Here is a 27991-nt window from a genome sequence, read left to right on the forward strand (position 1 = left end):
GAATTTTGGCACCTAACATTCCTGCTCAGGTGTTGGCTCTGCCCCTTTTCTGGCCCAAGGGTCTCCTGTTATCTCAGGTAAGAATTCCTCCCTTTGGCTGCATCCCATTATGGACCTCAGTCAGAGTACCAGTGGAAGCAGCCTGGCCTCATCACAAAAGATAGTGCCCAACACGGGTCTGGTGCCCTCCTCAAACAGGAAGGAAATAAAGTGGACCACATGGGCTGGAAAGCCACCTCCGGTTCGCCAGGTGCTGCTCTCATGCCTCATCAGCAGTGTGTGTGTCTGTGTCTGCTAGAGGACACTTCAGTTCCATCTTACTCATTCTAAGTGTTTGTGTGTTCCTTTTATTTCACTTGACACCCCGTAATTGTAGATGACAGGAAGTGGGATGTTTGGTCATTTGGGGTTGTAATAAGACTTTTTGGTTAGAATCCCCTGGGTTTCTGGGGCACCTGAGTGGCTCAGTTGGTTAAGCGACTGCCTTCGGCTCAGGTCATGATCCTGGAGTTCCAAAATCGAGTCCCGCATCGGGCTCCCTGCTCAGCAGGGAGTCTGCTTCTCCCTCTGACCCTCCCCCTTTCATGTGCTCTCTCTCTCTCTCTCAAATAAATAAATAAAATCTTTTAATAAAATAAAATAAAATTAGGATATTAATAACTGCCTTACAACACGGTGGTCAGGATCAAAGGAGAGCGAGTACGGAAAGTGCCTGCACGATGTTCGACACGTAGTAGGATTTCTGCAGTAGACAGCTACCCACCGGACCACGGCAAGGACGGAATGTGCGCTAAATGAACAATCGGTGGACAGGCGAAGTAGTGACAAAAAGGCGCCGGGAGCCTGTATTCCAGCGGGTGGGGCCATCGGCCACTCCCAGCCTCGGCTTCGCCCAACGGGTGGGCGGTGTAGCCGCGCCGCGCACGCGCACATCGTGGCCAAGCCTCAGAGCGCGCGCCAACTGGGCGAGGCCAGGAAGCGCGTTTGCGCATATGCAGAACGCCCGGCCGGCAGTGGGGGAGTGGGGTGGGGGTGTGAGGAGCGCAGCTGCGCGCGCGCAGAACGCCTGGCGGGCGCGCGGCAAGAGCCAAAACGCGGGCGAGAGGCTGAGTGAGTTCGCGAGCCGCGCTTCGTGCGCAGTCGACGCCAGCTCCTTTTCCGGGCGCACTGTAGTGGCAGCTTCGGCCAAGGCCACTTTTATGAGGCGCGAAGAACCCTGTGTAAGAGCCCGCCGGCCCCCGGGAAGTTCTTGGGTCTGAGGTAACGGCCCACAGCGGCCTGGTGCCCCCCTGAGTTCGGCGCTTCGTTGCCTTAGTTTTCCGAGGGAGAGTTACAGCCCCGGCGCCGCAGCTGCCCCCGACGGAGAGTTACAGCCCCTGCCTCCGCAGCTGCCCGCGAGAGTTACAGCCCCTGCCTCCGCAGCTGGCCGCGAGAGTTACAGCCCCTGCCTCCGCAGCTGGCCGCGAGAGTTACAGCCCCTGCCTCCGCAGCTGGCCGCGAGAGTTACAGCCCCTGCCTCCGCAGCTGGCCGCGAGAGTTACAGCCCCTTGCGGGCCGCGAGGGTGCGAGGGAGGGCCGGGGCGGCCGGGCAGCGGCGCGGCGGCGGCCTGTGCGGCGCCAGGTGCAGACCCGCCTCCCCGGCTGAGCGGCGCGGAGCCCGGAGCTGCTTCTGTGGCCCCCCCGCCCCCCCCCCCGCTTGGAACACCACCCTCCCCGGAAGGAAAGCGTGCGCTCTGGTCTGCAGCCTCCCTCTGACCCCGGCTTCGCGGTTGCCATGAAAACAAGACTTGTCCCATTGAGACATTTCTTGTCACATCATGTCTTAGTGATCTCAGTGAGTTTCTGCCTTCGAATGCCTGACTGAACCTCGGAGGTAGGGATTTGAGTCATGGCCCTCAGTGAGACTTCTGTGTTCAGCGCCTCCGGGTTTTGAATCTTGGCATCTGAGAAAGTGGAAAGATCCAAGCGGGCATACCTTGCTGTACATCCTTGGCTTTTCTGAACTTTCGTTCCTTCCTCTGCACATCCGCAGGTAGCAGACCTACCACAGTACCCCAGCAGGCTACCTGAAATCTCTCTCTGGCGATCTCAAAACGGGCACCTGGAAATTGAGCATGTCCCAGTTAAGGACTTCACCTCCTCCCCTCAAAAATTGACTTTCTAAGGCTGCCTTTTCCAGGAAGTGGCACTTTTTTTCTCCTCAATAAGTTGCTCAAGCAACTAGGAATCATCTTTGTTCTCTCTGCCTCCCCCCACCAGTTCACCCAGTCATAACTAGACAACTTCCTAGGCATCTTCCAAACCAGTGACGAGACCAGGCTACTTACTAGCTTCCGCCTTGAACCACAGGCTGGTCCTGGTCCTTTTTTATCTGCTCTTGTCTGGGGTTATTTCCCACATTACAGCCAGATATATAAATATGTCTACTTTAACTCACATCTGTGTGGTCATTTCTTTATTATACGCTTCAGTGCCTTCCTATTGCTCTTAGGGTAGACTCCGCAAGCCATAACCTGGACTACAAGTAAGGCCTTCATCCCTTCTCTTAGCTATACCTTCTTAGATGATCTCATCTGTTCGGTAGCTTTAAATACCATCTAAACACTGATGAGTTAAATTTATATTTCCATCCTGATTTCCTTCCTTTGTACACTAGGCAACCACCCTCTTGGCATATCCGCCGAGATGTCTAATAGTCCTCTCAGACTTAACCAAAACAGAACAGTGGAGTTTTCTCCCCAGATCTCTTTCCCTAGAATCCTTCCTCATCTCAGTAAAGGGTATGTACCATTATCCACCTAATAAAATAACAAAGGCTAAAAACATAAGAGCCATCCTTGATTCCCACACCTAGGCCATCAGTCTAAAATATACCCCAAATTCAACTAGTCGCTAACCACTGAGACTCCCCAGTCAAAATCAGCAGCATCTTTTCCCAGGATTACTACAAAATCTTCCTGAATGGTTCCCTGTTTCTACTCTTATCCTTGTACAGTTCATCTTTCTTTTTTCTTTTTTTTTTTTTTAAGATTTATTTATTTTAGAGAGAGTGTATGGGTGGGGGGTGGGGGAGGGCAGAGGGAGAGGAAGAGAGAGTCTCCAGCAGACTCCCCACTGAGTTTGGGGCCCACCGCAGAGCTCTATCTCGTGACCCTGAGATCATGACCTGAGCCAAAATCAAGAGTTGGACGCTTAACCAACTGATCCACCAGAGTGCCCCATGTACAGTTCATCTTTCTAAAGCATAAATCATTTCACTTTTCTTTATAAAACCCTTAGCATAAAATTTGAACTCTTTACAATGGCCTACAGGCCTTAAATGATCCGGTTTATGCCTATCTCTGACTTCATCTCCCTCTAATCTGTCTTCATTCTCTGTGCTCCAGTCACACTGAACTTTTTGTCCATTAAACCAGCCATCACAGGGCATCTGTGCTTGCTTGTTTTTTTTTTTTTTCCTGCTTGGAATGCTTTTCCCCTTGATTTTGCCTGGTTGTTCCACTTTCCATTAAAGCCTAACTCAATTGTGATCTTGTCCGAAAGGCCTTCCCTGGCCACAGTAGTTAAACCAGCCTCCCGGTCACTCTTTACTATAAAGCCCTATTTTATTTTCTTTATAGTACTTGGAGTACTTCAAATTACATTTATATATTTATATGTTTATTATTGCTCTCCATACTTCCTAAAATGTAAGCCCTTAAAGACAAGTTATCATGTCTCTCTTGTTACCTACTCTAAACAGGCTCAGAACAGTGCCTAGTGCATAGTAGACTCTCAAATGTATGCTGACTAACTCATTGCTTATCTGTATAGAGTTAATGTCATAGCACTGTCCTTTTTGCCCATTATGTTCTGGGTTACTATACTTCTCTCTTTTGAAAGTGCCATGCTCTTTCCCAGTTGAGGACTCTTACATCTGCTGTTTCCTGTACCCACCCCAGACCCATTCTCTATTTGTGCCTTCCTAACTCATACTCATCCCTCAGATGTGAGTCTGTTACTTAGAGTGGGCTTCCATGATTTCCATTCTGGGGTTAGATTCTCTATCATGTTGCCATATCACCCTATTCTATTTTGTGGCAGTCATCAAACTTTAAAATTATTTGTAAGCTCTTTGCAGGTGAGGACCAAGTTCTTACTCTTCTCCACCGTATCTCCGACACTTCATTTCTGGAACATAGTAGGTATTCGAATATTTGTGAGCTGAGTGAATGTTGAATGAACATGAGATTGAGAGAACCAAATCAGGTAAAAGTGAGGAGAGCAGTTAGAGTATAAGGTAGCCGAATCTGCCCTTCCTACTTTAATAGAAGTTCTTTGATCTTGTGAGATAAGGATAGGAAAGCATTATATACACTGAAAGTGCTTTATAAATATGAGGTTGTTTGTTAAGATCTGTTCACCATCAGATCCATATGGTTTGATGGTTTTTCAAAGTACAAAGCTTTATGTTTCTTAGCAATAATAACTGATTTTGTTATTTTGGAGCTAGGCTTAGGTGATAAAATGTAAAGAATTGAGGCTAATATGGAGTCTAGGCCAGTTCATAATCAGCTAGACTGTCTTGCTTTAGCAATACATCTGCGTTTTTGTCTTGCTCTTGTATGATCTTGGGCCAAATTAGATGATGATCTTAAGCCAGATATATCTTTTTGTAAATAAAATTCTTATCTCCCCAGTATCTCACCAGTATTGGATTAAAGTTAGTAAAATATTTCAAATTTCCTGTGTGAAATTTGCTCTCTTTACATAAAAAGTAATTTAATTTTCTTATGAACTTAATTTCAGAATATGCCATTGTTTCTTTTTTTTTTTTAAGATTTTATTTATTTATTTGAGAGACACTGAGAGATAGCACGAGAGGGAAGAGGGTCAGAGGGAGAAGCAGACTCCCTGCTGAGCAGGGAGCCCGATGTGGGACTCGATCCCGGGACTCCAGGATCATGACCTGAGCCGAAGGCAGTCGCTTAACCAACTGAGCCACCCAGGCGCCCCAGAATATGCCATTGTTTCATGGCAAGAACAAAGCTGTATATTTTAGAAGCTTTCTTTTTACACTTTCCTATATCATTCTTCTGTCACTAAGACCCTTGAGATATGTACATCAAAGACTCAAAGAGTTTTTAGCTCAAATTATAAAAGATGTTCCTTTCTCTACCTATTCTCTCTACCATTTGCCCTTCAGAAACTACTGATGCTTTTCCCCCCCTCTTTAAATATTTCATCCCTACATGTACTGCTTCAGGGCAACTCACCCAATGGTGTAACCAAAAAATAAAATGTCTTTCATTGCCTGCAGTTTTACATCTAAATGCTTTTTGGGTTCCTGGGGCTGGGAAGATGTTTAGAGTGCTGCAGTGTGATGTGAATGTAATAGGTTGTCATTAAACAAGCGACAACTACTAGGCAGGATGGTGAGATGAGATACCATTCTATTGCTTTTCCAGAATAAGGAGCACAGTTCTGGACCTATTGACCAAAGGTAGTTTTTCCAGTAGCATTTAGGATGGTTAAGATGTAGGTGGAAGTGGCACTTAGGTGCAAAAAGTAGCGTGAGAGATTAACTTAGACTCCTTTCTGGTCTATTGAGTTGTCCCAGTAGGCCTTTTGGTTTCATTTTGGGGCATCTTCCTACCTCTCTGTTAGAAGGTTTAGTCACTCCTCCCCTCTCAAACAAAACAAAACAAAATCTGATAGTTCCAAGAGCAAATCTATTCCTGAACAAATACCAAGAGCATTTTAAAGATTGTGTCTAAAGAGTAGGAAGAAACCTAATGAGAAAGAATGACATCGAGAAGCATGAAAGTATCCTGAGTAGTCTTAGATTAGTCTCTTCTTGTCCAATATCTTAACACATTGTTTTGTTTTTAAAGAATAATCTATGTGTAGAGCATTACAGTAAGCAATTATAGCTGCATTATTTCATCAGCTATCCTAGTCACCCGGCAAGGTGAAGAAACAGAATAGTTCCTTTTGAAAATAGAGCTTGAAGACAAACAAATGTGAATGTGACCCTTTAACACCTCCAAGAAATAATTCTAAGAACATTTAATCAGAAAAGCTAACATTTTGGTTTGATGCCTTTGTGCCCAGATTGAGTTTATCTTGAGTCATCCACAATTATGGGAGTGACCAGGGTTTATAGTGTAATAAAGTGACTGACAGAGTGATGTGTTGTAATGGAAAATGTGTGGGCCAAAGGAATCAGCAGTCTTGGGGAGTGCTAATCCTGGTTCCATACTGAGTTATGTAACCTTGTGAAATTTATTTCCTTCTTTGGTGAAATCAGTTTCTTCTCATACCCTCTAAAACAAAGGCCACTTCAGGCTATAGGCAACCATGAGTCTGGAAATATTCTCTACTATAGAATCTCTAGTCTGAATACACTTCAGTAGAGCCAGGCAGACCTCTGAGACCAGCCAAGGATTTGTGAAGGCGGAAGGAGAAGCTGGTCATCTGTCTTCAATCTCAGTTTTAAAACTTGGGTAGTAAATTCACAGTATCAGTGGGATTTCCCTATGTTGTTGCCCACACTCATTGGTCACAGAGCCTGTCATATTAGATCTGCCCAGTAAATGTATTTTGAATAAATGCTTATGAAAGCTCTTTTATTCTTTAACCTTGTGGAGGATTTTTCCATCAAGTGTTGCCAGATATATTTAGTGACAGTACTTCCTTATCATCTCCTTCCATCTCAATAGTTAATATCATTATCCTCATATAGCATCAGTCCTGCTTTAGATTCTATGCATTGACCTAGATGTTTCTTTATGTGAAACAAATTACAAAAAACCCTTAAAAATCTAACATCATTGCCAATGTGTCATTTAAATCTAATTATTGGGAATTTTCAGAAAAAATCAAGAAAGTTTCTTGATTGGGATGTGTCAAATTTTTGCACTGAGGTTAAAGATGGTTTTCCTCTCTTAAATTTGCTTTGCTAGTGAAGCATTAAGAGAGAAACTTCAAATCTATCAAAACAGCTAATGGTTATATAATACTCTACAGTTTATGAAGTGCTGTTTACAATATAATCTTATTTAATCCTTCAGCAATTCCAGGGGTAGATAGGATTCCCATTTGCAGGTGTAGAAACTGAGAAATGATGAGGCTAAGTGACTTGCTCAGGGTCTAATGACTAATAAGAGGCAGAGCTAGGACTCAAGCCTTGATCCTCCAATTCCAAATCTTATGTCTTTCCAACGAATGCATATTGCCTCTAAACTTTTTTTTGTTTTGTTTTAAACCCATCATGTTTTTTGATCACCTAAAAATGGGTTGAGAGTCTGACTCTTCATCTGTTAAGATCCCACAGTGTCATCATGACTGCAGTACTCATGTTGGAAAATAACCTTGTGAAATCTTTGAACCACTACTACTATGTGGTTCTTTTGGATTATGCTGTCTAATCTTTATTTTCAAATGAGGTAATTAGTGTGTGGTGTTTGTTTCTGAACCAGGCAGCCAGCAATTAACAGGCAGGCTCCAGCCAGAGAGGGCTGTTTTTACCTGTTCCAGACAGCCAGCTGTGGTGCAATACACGAAGTTTCCTCCCTGGATTGTCATTTCCAGCAAATGTCCTTCATTTCCTTTGCTCTGATCCCCCCAGCCCTCAATCTGTGGTGAGAGGTGACTGCATTGTAGGAGAACCCCCTGAATAACTAAAAGCTAAATTTTTGTGGCCGCAACCTAAGTCTCACCAGGTGCACTCCTTTCCTACTTAGAAAAGTCACCTTAGCACCAAAAACACAATCAAATCTAGCTGGGTTCCTGCCATGCCTTGGACATGAGAATCAGCAAGCTTTTTTTTTTTTTTTTTTTTTCAGGATATGAACAATATTTCCCCTCTGGTAACTTTGCAGTTGGCACCAACTATTTCTTTTCACTTTTGACTGCAGTTCTAGTCTAAATAGTCTCATGGGCTCTGACTCCAGCCTCCTGTCATTCTAATCCAAAGCAGCCGAGATCAGACACTGGGATACCTCTTTACTGGCAGTCCCAGATATGAACTTTGGAAATTGTGGGAAATTCCATGCTTTGGGCACATAGATCTCCTGACTCCACCATACAAGAGTTTTCTTTGCTGAGTAGAAATGGTATTGGGGTAATATGGAGGAAAGAATAATGAAAATAGTCCTTTACATGTACATAATATTTTAGTACTTACAAAATGATTTTATATTATCTTTTTTTTGGGGGGGTACTAAAATCCTCAGAAAGCAGAGTGGAAAAGTAGATAAGAGTATCAAGTCTGGCCTTATATTACCTCACTTTGGAATCCTGATTCCAACCTTCATACAGCTATGGGGAGGTTACTTCATCTCTCAGTGCCTCGGTTTCCTTATCTATCAAATTTAGACTATTGATTTCAGGCTTATTGTGAGGATTAAGTGAGATATGTAAGGCACTTACAATAGGGCATAACAAAAAGCTGTTGTTAGTTGTTGTTATTGTATAAGCAAGAAAACCAAGGCCTAGAGAAACCAAGGAGGGACGTTGGAGCTGAGGTTCAAACCTAAATTATTCTCTCTTTGTGCCTGTCTGTCTACCCCATCTTAGCTGCCTCTGAAATCAATACTTTGTGTTGTGTGTAGGTAGCTTTTATCCTCAGGAGCTCTGGACCTCAAATCTCATTATTTATTACTTAAACTTCCACATGAAGAGACAGAAAATGCAGGGTTTATTATCTCTACAAGTAAAAAGAGACACAGAAAAGTCCTGATGACTTAGAAAATCACTAATTTCTGTGCTTGATTCTTACTTCTGAGTGTGTACCAAATGCCCTCTTGGAGGAGACGAGACATGCCCCCTTTCCCCAGTTTCCCTCAGAGAGGACCTTAAGTGGGCAGAGATTCTGGAATAGGAAAAGTGAAACTAGTAAGTGCTAGGAGGATAGTAGGCACTCTTGTGGCACAGGGCAATCTCACAAGCAGTGAAGAGGAAGGGTGGTTGAGAGCTAGGAAAGATAAGGCATTCCTCGGCTGCACTGGAAAACATTAGTGTACATCCTTATTTGCTGTGTTAGCTGTGGCTGGAAAGTGTGCTCATCCCTTAACTTCATCTAAAATTAACAGCAGAGGTCTTTCTAATTATGCCACCTATTGGTGCATTTGGATTGTTTAATTATTTGACTTGAGCCCTCTTCACACTGGCATAGGTTCCAGGGAAAGTGGGGACAAGGGAGGAGAAGAGATTCAAGAGATATTTGGGAGATAGATTTAATCGTAACAAAAACCTTGTGAGTCATCAGATGTTGCTATTACTAGTCTCATGGAGAGAAGTGATTTGCCCGAGGTGTAAGGTAAACTACAAACCTTGAACTCACGTCTTTTGATTTCAAGTACAGAGATTATCCCCAATCACCATATCTTTCCCATGCAGGTAGGAGAATGGTCCAAGTGATTAATACAGAAAATTAGTATAAAAACTGAGCCTGGGACAGTGGGGCTGAGTGTTGGACATTTTACTCATGAAGAGATGCTATATATTGGGCAGGCTGTCTTTCCTATACCATAAAGTTGATAAGGAACCATCTTTAGCTTTTTAATAATTCTCTAATATTTCTGTTTTATTAGGCTATCATTTGGAAGCAATGAGTTTAAAACCCTTCACCTACCCGTTTCCAGAGACGAGGTTTCTTCATGCAGGACCCAATGTGTATAAATTCAAAATTAGATATGGCAACAACATCAGGTAATTTTAAAGTTAGGAGAGTAGCCTTTGCAAATACAGGTTAGTACATTCCAACAGGTCATCCCTTCTCTGCCTTCACTCAGTCCAGGGGACTGGCTGAAGTAGCATCTTGTAGGACTCTCCCAGATATTTTATATTCCACATATTATTATTCAGGTAAGTTTCTAAGTTAGTGATGGCATATCTTTGGAGCAGTGGTTCTCATGATTTTTTATCTCAGGATCTCTTTGCACTCTTAAGATTATCGAGGATCCCAAAGAGGTCTTGATTATGTGGGTTATACCTGTCAATATGTATCATATAAAGATTAAAACAGAAACATTAAAATAACATACTTATTAATTAATTTAAAAATAATGTATCATTAAATGTTAACAGATAATATATTTTATTAAAAGTATATTTCTAGCACCTGGGTGGCTCAGTCACTTAAGCATCTGACTCTTGATTTCGGCTCAGGTCATGGTCTCAGGGTCATGAGATCAAACCCCACATCAGGCACCACACTCAGCAGGAAGTCTGCTGGAGATTCTCTCTTTTCCTCTCCCTCTCCCTCCACCCCCCCCGCTCTTGCTCTTCCTGTCTCTAAAATAAATAGTAAATCTTAAAAAAAAAACAACAACTGTATTTCTAAAAAATTAGTGAGGAGATTGGCATTGTTCACATACCTGGGATTTACCCCAGGAATTCAAGGATGGTTCAACATACAGACATCAACCAATATAGGGGCACTTGGATGGCTCAGTCAGTTAAGCCTTTGGTTCAGGTCATGATCCCAAGGTCCTGGGTTCAAGTCCTGCATTGAGCTCCCTGCTCAGCGGGGGGGTCTGCTTCTCCCTCTGCCCCTCCCCCCTGCTTGTGCACGCTCTCTCTCTCTCTCTCAAATAAATAAGTACAATCTTTAAAAAAAAAAGAAGTCAACCAATAGAGTACACTGCATTAATAGAATGAAGGGGGAAAAAATCACATAATTATTCCAATTGCTAAAGAAAAAGCATCTGAGGCAGACAGCCTTTCCTCTGCTGTCCTGCCTGTTGCCCCCCTGAGGTGTATTCAATAAACTTTTACCTCCTTTAAGAAAAAAAGAAAAAGCATTTGACCAAATCCAGCAACCTTTCATGATAAAAACACTCAATAAACTAGGAATAGAGGGGAACTTCCTCAATATGATAAGGCCATATATGAAAATGCCACAGCTAACATCATACTCATTTTTAAAAAAAAAGCATTTTCCTTAAGATCAAAAACAGTGGGGCACCTGGGTGGCTCAGTCGTTAAGCGTCTGCCTTCTGCTCGGGTCATGGTCTCAGGGTCTTGGGATCGAGCCTCTCATTGGGCTCCCTGCTCTGTGGGAGGCCTGCTTCTCCCTCTCCCACTCCCCCTGCTTATGTTCCCTCTCTTGCTGTGTCTCTCTCTGTCAAATAAATAAATAAAATTTTAAAAAAGAGACAAGGATGCCTACTTTCATCACTTCTATTCATCATAGTACTGGTTTCTAGCCAGAGCAATTAGGAAAAAGAAATTAAATGCATACAAATTGGAAAGGAAGAAGTGAAACTATATCTGTGGAAGACATGATCTTACATGTAGAAAATCCTAAAGAATCCACACGTACACAGAAAAACTATTAGACCTGATCAATGAATTAAGAAAAGTTTCAGGATACAAAATCAACATACAAAATCGGTTGTATTTGTATGCACTAGCAAAAAACAATCTGAAAACAAAATGAAGAAAACAATTCCATTTACAATAGCATCAATATGAAAAAAATACTTAGCAATAAATTTAACCAGAGATGGAAGACTTATACACTGAAAACTACAAAAAGTTGCTAAAAGAAATCAAAGTCTTAAATTAATAGATGTCTATGTTTGTAGATTGGAGGACATAATATTATTAAGATGACAAAGCAATCTACAGATTCAGTGAAATCCCTATCAAAATCCCAGTGGCATATTTTGCAAAAATGGACAAGCCCATCTTAAAATTTATACGGAATTTCAAGGGACCCTGAATAGCTGAAATAATCTTAAAAAAGAATAAATTGGAAGACTCATACTTCCCAATTTAAAAACTTACTACAAAGCTACAGGTAATCAAAAAGTATGGTATGGCCTTTGGACAACTTTATAGACCATAGGATAGAATTGAGAACCCAGAAATAAACCCTCACATCTGTGGTTTCTAAAAAAAATTTTTTTAAAGATTTTATTTATTTGAGAGTGAGAGAGAGAGAACAGGAGAGGGGGAGGAGCAGAGGGAGAAGCAGACTCCCCACTGAGCAGGGAGTCTGATGCGGGACTCTATCTTGGGACTCCAGGATCATGACCTGATCCTGGCAGTTGCTTAACCCACTGAGCCACTCAGGCACCCTGGCCAATTGGTTTTTGACTAGAGTGCCAAGACCATTCAGTAGGGGAGGAACAGTCTCTTCTCTTTAATAAATGGTTCTGAGAAGAGTAGATATCCACATGCAGAAGAATGAAGTTAGACCGTTACCTTATACCATATACAAAACTTAACTAAAAATAGATCAAAGATCTAGGGGCACCTAGGTGGCACAGTCGGTTGAGCTACCAACTGTTGGTTTTGACTCAGGTCGTGATCTTGGGGTCATGAGATTGAGACCCATGTTGGGCTCCACACTCAGTGTGGAATCTACTTAAGACTCTTTCTCCCTCTCTGCCCCTCCCCCGCTAAAAATAAATAAATAAATCTTTTAAAAAATCAATGATCTAAGTTTAAGAGCTAAAACTATAAAACTCTTAGAAGAAAATATAGGGACAAATCTTCATGACTTTGAATTTGGCAGTGGTTTCTTAAATACCATACCAAAGGCATAGGCAACAAAAGAAATTAGATAAATTTGGACTTGACTAAATTTAAAAAAATTTTTTAAATGATTTTATGTATTTATTTGCGAGAGAGAGCATGGGGGGCGGAGCAGAGGGAGAGGCAGACTCCCTGCTGAGCAGGGAGCCCAATCCAGGAATCGATCCCAGGACTCTGGGCTCATGACCTGAGCCGAAGGCATACACTTAACCGACTAAGCCATCCAGGTGCCCCAACTAAATTTTTTTTAATTGTGCATCAAAGGGCACTATCAACAGAGTTAAAGGGCAACCCACAGATGGGAGAAAAATATTTGTAAATCATATATCTGGTAAGAGTTTAATGTCTAGAATATAGAAAGAAGTACAATTCAACAGCAAAAAAATAAACCAATTTTAAAATGGACAAAAGACGAATAGACATTCTTCAAAGGAGATATACGAATGGCCAATAAGCACATGAAAAGATGTTCAGTATCATTAGTCACTAGGGAAATGCAAATCCAAACCACAATGAGATACCACTTTACACCTACCTGGATAGCTATATAAAAAAACAAAAAACAACAAAAAAGACCACCCAGAAAATTAACAGTTAGCAAGGATGTAGAGAAATTGGAAACCTTGTATAGTGCTTTTGGGAATATAAAGTAGTGCACCTGCCGTGGAAAACAATTTGGCAGTTCCTCAAAAAGTTAAACATAGAATTACCATATGACCCAGCAATTTCATTTGTAGGTGTATGCCCCAAAGAATTGAAAACAGGGATTCAAGCAGGTGGTTGTACAACACTGTTCACAGCTGTTTTATTCACAATAGCCAGAAGATGGAAACAACCCAAGTGTCCATCAAATTAGTGAATGGATAAACAAAATGCGCTTATATGTGTGGTATATACATATATACAATGGAATATTATTCAGCCATAAAAAGAAATTGCAAAAGAAGTTCTGATACAGGTACAACATGGATAAACCTTGAAAACATTATGCTAAGTGAAATAATCCACTAACAAAAGGAAAAATATTGTATGATTCCACTTCCATGAAATATTAAATAGGAAAATTTATAGAGATAGAAAGTAGACTGGGGGGTGCCTGGTTGGCTCAGTTGTTAAGCATCTGCCTTCAGCTCCGGTCATGGTCCCAGGGTCCTGGGATCGAGCCCCACATTGGGCTCCCTGCTCAGTGTGAAGCCTGCTTCTCCCACTCCCCCAGCTTGTGTTCCCTCTCTTGCTGTGTCTCTCTCTGTCAAATAAATAAAACCTTAAAAAAAAAAAGTAAGTAGACTAGGGGTCACCAGGGTGGGTGGAGGGCAGAATGGGGAATTATTGCTTAATGAGTACAGTGTTTCTGTTTGGGAAGATAAACTTTGGAAGTAGTGGTGATGGTTGCATACCATGGTTATGAGTGTAATTAATACCACTGAATTGTATACTTAAAAATGTTTAAAATGGCAAATTTTAGGTTGTATATATTTTACCGCAATTTTAAAGTATATTAATTTAAAATAATATATCCGTTAAATGTTAACACATTTTTATTAAAAATAACCATATTTTCCAAGATAAAACGTTAATGAGAAGATTGGCATTGTTTTAAATTTTTGCAGATCTCATTAGTGTCTGGTTTACTAGAGGCCTGCTAGATTATATCTGCTTCTGCATTCAATCTGTTGTGAATTTTTTTTTTTTTTTGGTTGAGTTATGTGAAAAAAATCCAGTCTCACATAGATTTGTAGTTGGGAAGGGTAGGAATTTGATAATAGCCTTCACAGATTATTGTGGATATTCTTTGACCCTGCATTAAAAATTAACAAGTGGTAGTTTTGTTTTGTTTTAATGTAGTTTTTTAAAAACATTATTTATTTGAGAGAGAGCAGGTGGAGAGGCAGAGGGAGTGTCTTTTTCTTTTTAAAGATTTTATTTATTTATTTGAGAGAGAAAGAGAGAATGTGTGCCTGTGCGTGAGCAGGAGGAGGGGCAGAAGGAGAGGGAGAGGCAAAGAATCCCAAGCAGACACAGCACAGAGCCGGGTTTGGGGCTCTATCTCACGTCTCATGAGATCATGACCTGAGCCGAAACCAAGAGTTGGACACTTAACTGCCTGAGCCACCCAGGCTTCCCTAATGTGGTAGTTTTTGTTTTGTTTTGTTTTGTTCTTTTTTTTTTTTTTAAGGCTTTATTTGTCTAGATAGAGAGCAAGAGAGTGGGCAGGCAGGTTTGGGGAGCAGAGGGAGAGGGAGAGAGAGAATCTCAAGCAGACTGTGCACTGAACACAGAGCAGAGAGCCCAGAGGCCTACACGGAGATTGATCCCAAGACCTGAGATCAATCATGACCTGAGCTGAAATCAAGAGTTGGTTGCTAAGCCAACTGAGCCACCCAGGCTCTCCTTTAATGTGGTAGTTTTTTAAAGGTTAGTTGCAATATGGAATCTGAATTGTATCAGTGAACTTTTTGAACTCTGCTACATTGAAAGCTATTGGTCTGTCTTGTTCTGTAAGTGAATCTTTTACCTAGAATGATTTTGTAACATGATGTGTTTCATTGGTCATTTGGAAAATATTGGTTCACTGACTTATATAGATCATCCAAATGTCGACTCATTTCATTATACAATATCATATAATCATATTTGCTAATATCCCTACCAATCTTAGAAAAGTATTTAAATATTTGAAAGTTGTCAACCTCAGTGTGGTGCATAGAAGTTTTCCAAAGTTCAAATTTTTGCTTGAAATCCCAAAATTTATCATTGACACAAACTGTCCGTTGCTTTCCTTGAACTGATAAGCTCATTTTTGAGAAAATGTCACATTCCTAAATCTGAAAACAACTGTAGTTTGTCTGTTAACTGATCACTGAAGTAAAACAACATCCCATGAAAAGACCAGCTAGTTCAGTTTGCAATTTAAACAATTGCACAAGTGCTTTTCCTCAAGACAACCGTCGTATTTCAGTGTGCAGCAGAAGTGCTGTATGAGTACTTTCCATTTTATCACATAACGTATTAAAAAGACGTGTATTTAAGGGTTGAGATTTTATAAAATTATTAATTTTTTCCTGCTTCCTCAAATACATTAAATGAAGCTGGATTTTTTTTTCCTGTGTGGTAGTTAAAATGACCACAATTTAAACTTACAGTTTAGTGCAACTGGCTAGATTTGTGCAAAGGCACCAGCAATTTTGCCCTCCACTGCTTTTGTGCTAACGATTAAAATATTAACACAGCAAAAAAGGGCAAATAACATCTTATTATTACTATAAAAATAGTTTTGCCCTTGGAGATCCCTTGAAAGGGTCTTGAGGACACCTGGTAGTCCACAGACTACACTTGAGTACAACTCGACTAACAAATTATTAACTTTCACAGTGGAAATGTCAGGTCTTGGCAGGTTAATGAAGAAGATATTTTGGTATATCCTTCTACCGATTGTCAGATTACACCACCTAAGTGATAACTTTTTCCCATGAGCCCTGAGTCAACACACACAACTGTTACTTAGTTATGTTTCTGTAGCTCAGTGGAAGTGTCATTTTTACTCTACTGTCTTCCCTTTACTGACCGTAGAGTCTACTGTCTTCAGAGTTTTCCTTCTTGGTGTACTTATGTCTTATCTGTTTACCTTCTAGAGGGGAAGAGATAGAGAATAAGGAAGTCATCGTCCAGGAGCTGGAGGTAGGGAAAGACGCAGACAACTTCTGGGAAAGTTACTCTTTAAACCAAAGATGTGTCCATATCCAGATCTTAATTATTTCCTGTGAACTGAGTCACAGCCTCCACTTGATCACTTGGCTTCTCCCTGCCATGTTTCCTCTGCAAAGAAACTTCACTGTTTTTCCAGGGAAATTAAAGCCTGTATCCTTTCTCAGTTCTTCTAGCTGAAGTGTCAGCACCTTTGAGGCTGAGTTCTATTGTTTCCACCAGAGTTCCCAGCCCTCTTCAGCTCTCTTTTGTGGCAGCCAGCATAGAGAAAGCTTCTGGAAGACTGCCGCCTTCCAGGGCTCTGGGAAGCCTCACCCTCCCAACCACTGCCTGGTACTTGACGTTCAGGAAATTCAACTGTAAATACACAGACAAGACTGCTGTGTCTTCACTTTAATTGGAAACATTTGCAATTTGCTTTATTCCCACTTCATTTTCATTCCTTTTCTACCCAGCGTTAGGTTCTCCCACAGGAAGAAGATTGAGCAAGTGAACAGCTTTGTAAATTGGTGAAAGCATTGTCCAAGGAGTTAGAGCTCTGGATGCTGGCCCTGGATTCCAGCCCTGGCTGAGCTACTGATTAGCTGCACGCCCCCCAGTAAATCATTCTCTTGGTCTTAATTGCCTTATACATAAAATGAGAGTGCTAAACTAGGTTATTTCTCTTCTACGTTCACAACTCAGTGATTTATGGCTGTTCTAATTTATGAAGACATCTGCTGCCAGATTTCAAAGAATTTGAATACAATGAAATATACAAACAAAACTCTTTCAACCAAAAATTTAAGTCATAGCCTTAAAGGTATCTATCTATAGCTCTTTGGCTAAGTGTTAAAAGATACATTAGAATCTTGCAGGAGCTCATAGACATCATTATAAATAACAATTATTTTAATGTAGGACCATGACAGTTTTCTGCTTATTTTAATTGTGAGCAGAGCAAAGTTTATTTCACTCTGCTTCAATTAATTCTGGCAGAGAACAGCTCAAGGCAGCATAGTAAAGTGGAGAGAGCATAGACCTTCGAGCCAGTCACATCTGGATATGAGTTAAGTTCTGCCTTCACACTGGGGTTTTGGGGAAGTTACCTATTTTCTCTGAGCCTGTTTTCCTACCTGTCAATGAAGTTAATAAATAATACCTGTTTCCAGGATTGTGGTGAAGATTAGAAATAGATGTGTGCAATGCTTGCCGCATAGTAAGTAGCTCAGTACATCATAACTAGAAAGCATCTGTCTACATTTATAATCCTACCAAATTTTTCAAAGTGCTTCTTATATGTTCTTACTCTCAGTTTTGAGTCAGATGTTTCCATCCTCTTTTATTTATTCAGAAAACGTTTATTGATAGGCAGTGAGCCTAATGGTTAGGAGGGTAAACTCTGGAACCCCACTGCCTGGGTTCATATCTTGGCTCCACCATTACTATCTGTGTAACCCTGAATAAGTTATTTCACCTCTCTTTGTCTCAGTTTCCTTGTCTATAAAATGGGGATAAGAGAAGTGCCTATCTCATAAGGTCTCTGTGACTGTTAATATGTATAAAAATAATAACACTTGACATCATGATTATTCAATAAATATTAGCTATTAAAATTATAAGCCAGAGGCTCCTGACTGGCTCAGTTAGTGGAGCGTATGACTCTTGATCTCGGGATCATGAATTCGAGCCCCGTGTTGGGCGTAGAGATTATAAATAAATAAACTTTAAAATTATAAGCCAGATACTATGGTAGTACAGAGAATACAAAGATAAATAAGGCATCATTTCTACCTGTTGTGAGCCCAATACAAGGAAATTGAGGCTTAGAGAGATGAAATGACAAAGCTAAGACTGAAGTTCAGATGTTTCCCCCATAGAAATCCAGTAGTCTTTTTATGATACCAAATTGTTTAGTTGGTGTATACTAATAAGCATAGGTTAATTAGAGACTAATCAATTAAGATTTGAAAAGAGTAGAAGAAAATATTGAACTTAAGCTAAAGTAAAATAACTACGTATCAATAAATACTAGTATTAGTCAGTCAGTCAGTATACACTTACTGAGGTAGACATCATAGAAGGGATGCTAAAATAAATCAGGTATATATTCTAGCTCAAGGAGATTTCTCAGTAAGAAAAAACATATCTGGATGGGATGTAGTAAAGACTCAAGGCTAACTGCTGTGAAGTTTGAGACTAATAGTTAATTTACAACTTGGGAAATCAGGGAAAAGTTTCTGGAGGAGATAGCTTCTGAACTGGACCTTAAAGGATAGGTGGAATTTGGACATAGGCTGGTGGGTGGAAAGGGCATTTCAGGCAGAGGGAACAGACTGTGCAAGAACACAGAAATGGAGAGGCAGAAGGCGTGTTCGGGGAACAGCAAGTAGTTCAGCTTTAATAGAATATAGAGTATGGAAAAAACAGTGACAGGTAGAAATGGAAAGATTGGCTGGGACCAGACGGTATTAAAGTCATTTCAACTTTTTTTTTCTTCTCAGGATTCTATTCGTGTAGTCTTGGGAAACTTGGACAATCTGCAGCCATTTGCTACAGAGCACTTCATTATATTTCCCTGTATCCTTTCATTTCTGGATAGAAACGAGCTGCAGGTCGCATTGTAGATTCCAATGGAAGCAGCAAACCCACGGGGCAAACCAGGGAAAGGAGAGGGTCTTATCCCTAAAATAGTACTCAAGGACTCATACTGACTGACTTCTTTCCTCACTCCTTAGCACCATTTCCCAGATAAAAGCAAATGGGAGAGAGTGTCCCACCTGAAATTCAAACATAGGGAAATTGTCTTGGTCCCTTATCCATTCGTTTTCACTCTATATGTGGAGATGAAATGGTTTCATGAAAACCCGTCACCTGGTAAGTAGAATGATGGAAGTTAGTGGTAGAGAAGAAATAGGGAAGGTTGAATGTCCATGGTTAGCAGTGCAAGCTCAATATGGCAAAATGGTCAGCCAGACTGGGCCCAAACACTGCACGGTGCAGAGGTTAGGAACAAAGTGCTCCAAGCCAGACTGCCTAGTTCAAATCCTGGTGGATTAGCCACTTAATAGTTGTATGACCTTAGATGAATTAGTTAGTCTTTCTGTGCCTCCTTTGTGAAATGGTGAAGAATAATAATAGCACCTATCTCATTGGGTTGTTAAAAGGACTCCATATATATAAATACTGGTAGATGGAAAGGAGTACAAAGTCTGACTGACAGTAATCACTCAGTGAAAGCGATCTATTATATAAAAATACTTCCTTCCATTTTAGAGTATGCAGTGCCTTTCACCTTAGGGGTATCCTTAAAGGCATCTCCCAGTTGGTTTTTTTTTTATGACTATTTATTTAGGGGCGCCTGGGTGGTGGCTCAGTCGTTAAGCGTCTGCCTTCGGCTCAGGTCAGGATCCCAGGGTCCTGGGATCGAGCCCCACATCGGGCTCCCTGCTTGGCGGGAAGCCTGCTTCTCCCTCTCCCACTCCCCCCTGCTTGTGTTCCCTCTCTCGCTGTGTCTCTCTCTGTCAAATAAATAAATAAAATCTTTAAAAAAAAAAAAAGACTTTATTTGACAGAGAGAGACACAGCGAGAGAGGGAACACAAGCAGGGGGGAGTGGGAGAGGGAGAAGCAGGCTTCAAGCTGAACAGGGAGCTCAATATGGGGCTCGATGCGGGGCTCGATCCCAGGACCCTAGGATTATGACCTGAGCCAAAGGCAGACGCTTAACAACTGAGCCACCCAGGCACCCCGGCATCTCCCAGTTTTTAATCTCTGAAGGCCATTTCTATTTTTACACATAGAGGGACAAATAGATACCTGCCAGTTTGAGTTGGAAAAGAGTGCAAAGGCCTTGCCTCAAAGTATCTCCCCAGTTCATTTATCACTGATGTCTGAAGTTCTGCCTTGTTTCTTTTAGTAAGGATCATTCCCTTTTAAGTGGCATATCATTAGAATACAGTATGAATGTAATACTTTTGAGCTTGTAGATGACAATAGTTCTAAAACGGGAGGAGGAGAGTTTGAAGACACTATATTTCTAGCAAAAGTGGTACCAGGCAGAAAGGAGAAGGGCAGACACAGAGGTTTTTGTCTAGGACCAGTTCTGAGAACTAAATGATAGCTAGAAATCCAAGTGAACAGCATCTTGATCCATTATGACATTCAAATTTCCTATTGTAGGGGAGCCAATCAACGACAGTCCTCTTGGATTGGTAAGTTTGCCTTTTCTGTACAAGATGACAGTTGCCTTTATTGCCTTGTGTTGTCCAAAAGGTTCTGCTCTGATCTCTTCCTCTGCCCCTTTGTTGCTGCTCAGATGCAGTCAGAATTGTATACATGAGACCATCTTTTTCCTCATGGCCAGATTTCTGAGACGGTCTCTAACAGAATGTCTATCCTTACTTGAAAAGCTGGTGTTAAAAGTCACTTTTGGTAATTTAAAGATGGGGAGTTCTCTTCACTGTGCCCTCATGAACTGTGAACAGCTCTGGAAAAGGAGTCACAGGAGTTGGGTTCCTCTCTGAAGGTCCTAGCAGAGAGGAAAACAGGAGCCACGATGAGGAAACGAAAACGAGCGGAAGTGCCCAGCTCCCCCAGCAGGCCAGCACTGGACAGGTCAGTGGGGTTGGGAGAGAGTCTAAATCCTGCATCCTGGTTAGGCTTTGCCAGCTACTGCTGCCAGGCAACTTGTCCTTCAGTGAGTCACTTTTTGTCTTGGGTTCATTGGTACTTGCCTATTTCCATGGGTGGACTAAGGGAAGGAGACAAGTTGATATTTGCAATACAATTTGAACACAATTCCTTCCTCAGCAAAGTAGGATTCTTCTGTTCCTCAGACAATGGCTGGAAGGAAATGCGATCAGATCTATACAATTGAATCCAAGTCCTACTCAGTGAGCATTTAGTATGGTCATACTACCAGAAGGCATAAGACTTAAGAAGTCCCAGAATATTATACAAGAATGCAGAGAAACCCTCAAGAGAGTGAGAAAAAAATAAAATATAATTCTTATTTTACCTAGTAAGCAGTAAACTTTTGGAATTCTACCTTAAGAGATGGAGTAGGCTAAAATGGAAATGTCTGCAAGAGGTTATGTATCAATTACTGCGTGAGATGCTACAACATTAGGGGCAATGTTGAACACATCCCTAACATGTCAAAGTTGGTATTGTGGAGGGTACTTATTTTCTTCTTCTGAATCTCTGTCAGGGACAGAGTGAGTCAGTAAGGTAATACAGTCATTCTTTTTTAGCACCCAAAGAGGGCAGCTAGAATAATCCAAGATGTGGTTTGCTCCCCAGCCCAATGTGCTTTCAGCCCATGTTCACAGAGAGCAGCTGCTCCCTTCCTGGGACCATGGGGGGACACAGCAGTGAGGATGGACCATGAGGGAGCCGAGCCCTTTACCCTCCAAATGCACATGTCAGGGAAGAGTTAGGAAATTTCTTTCCCAGCCAGGTGGAATGTGAAGGTACTTAGGGGTGTGAAGCTTTGCTCGGTTCTATTTGACTGAATTTTCCATGGGGATGAGGCCTCAGATCTTGCCTTCCTCTGGGTTTTGATGCAGACAAGTATTTCAGAATCTGATTACCTGCTGTCAATCGCATTTTTCCTTTCTCAATCCCTAGATCACTAAATGTCTCAAATTGGGATTCTGCTGTGAATTAAAGCAGCACCCAAAGAGAATTTGGCCACACAATTTATTCTGCAGGCCAGGAGTGTTATAAAAATAGCCAACCTGCTGAAATATTCATTTGGGCTACATTTGCTTAAATGTGGTGATGTTGCTGCTGCCGGTAACATTTCCTGGGCTTTTCCCTCACCTCAGGGCCAAGATGGGGATTTCCAGCCAAGGCCCCAGCAAAAAGAAGCCCCTTATGGAAACCAGGAGGGTAAGCACCAAAATGGAGGCTTTCAGGCTTCTGGCTGTTCCTGCTCTGTTACAGGTCGGGATTCCTGTTACCAGCACTTCTTGGTCCTAAGTACAGACTGAGCTGACTGAACTCATTCTCAGGTTTCACCATCCGCAGAGCAGCATCCAACCATTCCACCCTTGCCACAACCTGTCCCCAAAGTGGCCACGTAATACATACATCGATGAATCCTTTTGTTAAAAGGTCTTTTCTTCTCAGCTTAAAAAGCTGCTTCTTGTACTCTGCAGTGAGATAAGAAAACAGGTCTGCTGAATTGTGGTGGGATCCGGTAGAGAATTTTTTTCATTTTAGAAACCTTTTTGCCATCATCTGCACTGGGGTCTGAGCCTGGGAACATCTAGTTTTTATAGAGGAGCTAGGCATGTATCGCATGGGGTACTGGTAAGAAAAAACTTCATTTAGGGCAGTGATGGGCTGGCCCCGATAGTATTGGATTTCATTTGTGAGGTTCCATTTAGATATTTCTATATTTGCTGCTACTCCATTTGGGTACTAGGAGCTGCTTTTCCATGGTAGTCTCTAAAAGAGCACTCTTTTTCTTTTCTTCCCCTCTTGAAATAGCTGTTATTTGTGCTCTTTTCTTACTTTTCACTTATTGCTCTAAAGTAGCTCTGACCTTCAGTGTTTAAACACTCCCAGTTCACCTCCCTCACCTTCCCAAGTTCCATAGCATGATCAGTATATCTATATAAGCATTTATTCAACAGACTTACTGTGTGTCTACTGTGTGCCAAGTATTAGAGATATCATGCTCTCCTCTAAAAATGCCAATGGTATAAAGCTAGGCAGACAATTATTGATAGATGTGCTACATACAGGAATAAAGGAAGTACAGGGAACAAAGGAACCACAAAGGAGAACCTCACCCAAATTAGGTGGGTGTGAGGGAGGGTTCCCAGGGTAGCTCAAAGAACTAAGGCCAAGAGGAGAGAGTACAGTGCATTTGGTGACTGCAAGCCAGTGTACCTGGAGCTTAGTTAAAGTAGAGTGCTAAGAAATGTTACTGAAGAGGTCAGCACAGGCTGGATCATGAAGGACTTAATGCCACTTTGAAGATCACAGGATTTCCCTAAAACATATATATATATATATATATATATATATATTTTTTTTTTTAAAGATTTATTTATTTATTTGAGAGAGAGAGAGAGAGCACATGAGAGAGGGGAGGGTCAGAGGGAGAAGCAGATTCCCTGCCAAGCAGGGAACCCGATGCGGGACTCGATTCCGGGACTCCAGGATCATGACCTGAGCTGAAGGCAGTCGCTTAACCAACTAAGCCACCCAGGCGCCCTCCCTAAAACATTTTTAAAGTAGAAAAGTAAAGTAATTTTCATATCTAAATTATTATTCTGCCTCCTGTTTGCAAGGTATTGTGTTAGTTGCTGGGGTGCATGTGAACACGTAAAACCTGGTTTCTTTCCAGTAACTTATTGTTTACTGGGGGAAGAGGAAACCCTTAGGGACTCGGGGAAGAGGGAACCCTTAGGGACTCGGACCTCTGCCTCTGTGGGTAGGGGCAGGGCACAGGACCCATTGTGCAAAGCCATCTGGCCCACTGAGTGATTATAGGCAGATGATCGCCCTCTTCTATACTCCCATCCTTTCAAGAAGGAAGAAAAAGAAATGAGAAAGTACAGGAGGAGTACATGAAGATCTGAAGAACAAAGACGCTTTATACAACCAAGATAATTACTATTAAAAGAACATTTCCCTCACTCTCTATCCTTCATACCTTCCTATTCTTAGTTTGACACATCATCTCCCTCAAGAACAGTACCCACAGTTTCTTACTCAACATAATTACCTTTTCAACCTGATACTGGGCTTAGAAAAAAATGAGAAGAAAAAAAACCCAAAAGGAACATGTTTATTGATTTTGACTCAAAGCCCAATGACGGTCTCCACTGTAGACCCTGTTCCCAGAGAGAGGATTTCTCCTGAATTAGACTGATCACAGTGACTCTCAGTGTAAGTCACTTGAGCTGGAAAAATTGAATTTGCTCCTATGGTCCAATGCTTAATATTTTCTCTCCCCTTTGGGGAACTCAGGGTGTCGGGTCACATCAGTGTGGACTGTCATGTCTGAACATGACACCACTGGGATCTGGTACGGGGAAAGCTTAGAAGAACATGGCACATATCTGAATAAGGTCTCTCTTTCATAAGAGGTGTTTTGGGGAGAATGGGAAGGAAAGGCAGGCCAATTCCCTTTATTACTTCAGGTCCCAGACTAGAGATCCAGACTTTGTAAGGATAAAAAGTGGGGGAGAGCTGATGAATGGTTCAGAAGTAAAACAGATTATCATGTGGGTAGTTTTTTTGTTTTTTTGCCACCTCTGCTTGAACTGTACTTCCAAGCAGATCTGGCCCTGACCATACAGAGAAGTAAGTGCATTATGTCTTGTTGGATGTCCCAGATGGTACTCTCAGTCTTATTTCAGGTTGTGTTTTTCCTTTCTTACGACATTTGCCTAAAAAGACATTTGTCAAGTTCTCAGGAGAGCACAAATGCTAGACTATCTCATGAGGGGAATCTCCCCTGGTTGGGAGATCTTTACCTTTTCCCCAGGGCCTCTGCCCTTCTGTTCCCCACTGCCAACCTAAGGAGATGCTTTCATTAGGGCCAATGCAGCAGAATTTAAGCTCCAAACCATAGTGTCATTAAATTTGTAAGAATCATTTCCTCAAGCTACAAATCAGCGCTGTCCCCCTCTAAGCCAGTGTACCTGGAGACTTAGAAGAGGTAAGAGGTGGTTTCCTTCCTCCCCAGAGTTCCCTTTCACGTTTACAGGAATATTACTTAGGTAGCAGCCTGTGTGTTCTGGAATTTGCAGTTTTGTGGAAAAGTTTCTCTTAAAAATACAGCTTAGGGCACCTGGGTGGCCCAGTCAGTTAAGTGTCTGCCTTCGGCTCAGGTCATGATCTCAGGGTCTGGAGATCAAGCCCTGCATTGGGCTCCCTGCTCAGCGGGGAGTCTGCTTCTCCCTCTGCCTCTCCTCCTGGCTTGGGCTCTCTCTCTTGCTCGCCCACTGTCTCTCTCAAAAAAATAATAAAATCTTAAAAAAGAAAAATACAGCTTATGCCTCGGATGGGGGCTACATCCTAATTTTCCTAGAGGCTTATCATGTCTCTGCCTCCTGACCCACCTTGACAGTCTGTAGTCCCTTGCTGTAGAATTCTTCACCAGCACAATGGCTCAAGGAACTTCTCAGCACTGCTAGGTAGTCAGGCCCTCAGGTTCTTTCCAGGTGAGGGGAGTGGCCAGTTGGCAGGGAATTCCAAAGAAAACATATGAACCATGATTCTGAATATCAGGGTGTCAACTGGAAATGTTGTGGGCTTGGAACCAGGTTATAGGATGTCCCCTTCAAAGTACGAAAGAATATCTATAAAGGAGTAGCCCAGGGAAAAGATTGAGTTTAGTGTGCTGGTTGCTTAGGCCATAGTTATGTTTACACTGCCCCAGCTGTAGCCACGCACATCACATTTACTTGTTAACGTATGCCTTTGTACATCATGTCCCTATCTAAATGCCCTACCCTCTCTGACTATCTCCTCACCCTCATTATGACAAAATCCCACTCGTCCATCAAGTCCCCATTCAAATAGCACTTCCCCTATGAAGTCTTCATTGACTTCACCAAGCTCTATAGGAGTAAAGTTTAAAACTTTTCTTGGTCTTCTTTTCATCAGAACAGAGAAAGAAAAACCCAGCAGGAATGGCAGGAGACCCCAACATTTAATATCACTGATACCCAGGAACAGGGTAGGTTCTGGGAAATTTATTCTCTTTTAGTAATAATCCTGTCCTCTTCAGTTCTCTGATGAGCAGAGCAGCATAGAGTTCTGAGTGTGGGCACACTGGGTGGGTGATGTGTCTTGCTCCCATGGAGATGACTGTTGGCCATCCTCCGGTCTGGGGACCTGCCCTTGAATAATAAAAGCTCCCCCAGCCCCCAAGAGAAGTGAAGGGAAACAATGCATGTACTTCCTGTGCTTCTGATGGTGAAAATGATGCTCCCACTATTTGAAAACATTTCCATGTGGGGTGATAAGTTTTACAGAAAAGTTGGGAGGGATGTGTTTCACTTTTTTGTCTTGTTGGAGAATAATCTTTAGGAAGCTGTCTTTCCTCCTCTTCCCTCTGGGATACGTATTAGTATTAATATTGAAGGTGCAGTGGACGCTCGGCAAGGGCTGGGAATGCATGTTAAGGTGTTGTCTAGCAGAAGGATTCGGGAAGGACTGTACTTGTCACGGATGCTAGGATGTAAGCACATGAGTTCTTCAACAAGTCGTCATTCCATGAGAAGACGACAATCTGTGGTGGATGGCTAGGACTTGAGCGGTGTAAAAATCTCAGGGACCCACCTAAAAATACTCCAAGGTCAGAATAACATCTCCTGAGATGAAATTAGGAGGGTCAGAACAAACAAGTCACCTGGCTTCAAACGAGTCTTGGTGTGAGGCTGCCCTTGGTCCACACTGGATGTCACATGAAAGCCCACAGACTAACACTTTTTCCCTGACTGTTTTCCTTGCAGATTCTAAGTGGGAGGACAGCCTAGCCGGGCGGATTATCCCCCCACTGCAGCAAAACAACCCATCTCCACCTAAAGGACCCCCAGAGCTGGGAACCAGTGGCTTCTTTGGGTTTCTAAGGTAGGACAGGTGTCTCTCTTACCATCACACACACGAAGTGTCTAGCTCCAGAGTCTTCCTCATTGAGTCTCTCAGGGAAATTAGAAAAGAAAGCAGATTACCTGCATAATTTCTGTTTTCCCCAGGATACATGATGGAAATGAGACTCAGCACAAGGACCCTAACTGGATTTAATAAAGACTGTGTCTTGTTCATTTTTACACAACCCACCCCAAGGTGCCTAGCATTGGACCTCATTCCATAAATTCTCCTTGGACAGAGACTGTTCTTATTGTTGGGCCATTCAGAATTCTTCGGTTACCAAAATGCTTCCGTTCTCCCCTCTGAATCTTCAGAGTCCTTTTTGCAGAATGTTAGCAAATCCCTTTCTCTCTCTAGAGCTCAGCTGCCCCATTGCAATTCTCCTTCTTCATGCCCCACTCCTGAGTATAAAGCCAAATTAGCTTTTGGGTACCTTTTCAAATGCTGCTCCAGAGTTGAATCCATACAGTGGTTCCCCAAAGTAAAAATGCCCTTGTTAATGCCCCTAATGGGACTGGGAGAAGGGAGGGACCTCTAGAATCTCAACCCATTCTGCTCTCTTTCCCACAGCTCTCTCTTCCCCTTTCGCTATTTCTTCAGAAAGAGCAGGCAGTGAACCTGCCAGATGCAACAGTGGGAAGAGTGTCCTCTCGCAGTGACTCTTCGCATTCCGTCCTCTGTGTATGACATTTCCGTCATGGGGAATGCAGGCCCCAAACTCCCCGAGTCCTCTTGTGGGTTTGTCCTATCCTTTGCCCCTTTACAATGGATTTTTTTTTTCTTTTCAACTTAAAACACTGAGAAAAGAACTTCCTAAAATGTTCTAGTCTAAGAAGTGGGTTGCTCTGAGGGCCAGTTTAGGTCTTTCATCTCCAGCACTTAGGATCGTAATGAAAATAAATTATTTATGAAGAGTTATTGACTGAATTTCATGAAATAGAGAGACAGCAGACTCTTCCCTGAAGATACAGGGAAGCGATGCCTGAAACCTCTCCCCTGGGTCTACTTAGTTATTGTTGGTGGGATGCTTTGGGTGGGTGGGGTCTGTAGCTGACGGCAAACCTTAGCCTTAGCCTCCCCGCCAGGGCTTGAGAATGGGGTCTTATAAGACTCACTTTCCTGAGCCCAGCTGACCCTCAAGATATCATCTATCCCAA

The 27991-nt window shown here is 42.1% G+C and overlaps 1 protein-coding gene across 1 annotated transcript; it reads left to right on the top strand.

Annotated features, from left to right (window-relative positions):
- Positions 1-1084: 1084 nt before the first annotated feature.
- On the top strand, positions 1085-27746 carry MAJIN (membrane anchored junction protein). The gene is made up of 11 exons (XM_028118196.2): positions 1085-1220; positions 9576-9693; positions 16161-16206; positions 18717-18792; positions 18964-19089; positions 20394-20425; positions 20740-20828; positions 22043-22106; positions 25845-25917; positions 26696-26813; positions 27405-27746. The coding sequence occupies exons 2-11, from the start codon at positions 9593-9595 to the stop codon at positions 27448-27450; spliced, it is 771 nt and encodes a 256-aa protein (XP_027973997.1). The 5' UTR covers positions 1085-1220; positions 9576-9592; the 3' UTR covers positions 27451-27746.
- The last annotated feature ends 245 nt before the right edge of the window (positions 27747-27991 follow it).

This window comes from Eumetopias jubatus, unplaced genomic scaffold (genome assembly GCF_037043125.1).
Source record: "Eumetopias jubatus isolate StellerSeaLion01/CBP00866 unplaced genomic scaffold, mEumJub1_p1.0 scaffold_13, whole genome shotgun sequence".
NCBI classification, from domain to species: Eukaryota; Metazoa; Chordata; class Mammalia; order Carnivora; family Otariidae; genus Eumetopias; species Eumetopias jubatus.

What these genes read in the sequence shown, in the direction of transcription:
- MAJIN (XM_028118196.2), top strand. Translation starts at nt 9,593, where the DNA reads ATGAGTTTAAAACCCTTCACCTACCCGTTTCCAGAGACGAGGTTTCTT. An exon ending in AGCAGGCCAGCACTGGACAG is followed by an intron (nt 20,829 to 22,042) that starts GTCAGTGGGGTT and finishes CCCTCACCTCAG; the next exon opens with GGCCAAGATGGGGATTTCCA. An exon ending in CACTGATACCCAGGAACAGG is followed by an intron (nt 25,918 to 26,695) that starts GTAGGTTCTGGG and finishes TTTTCCTTGCAG; the next exon opens with ATTCTAAGTGGGAGGACAGC.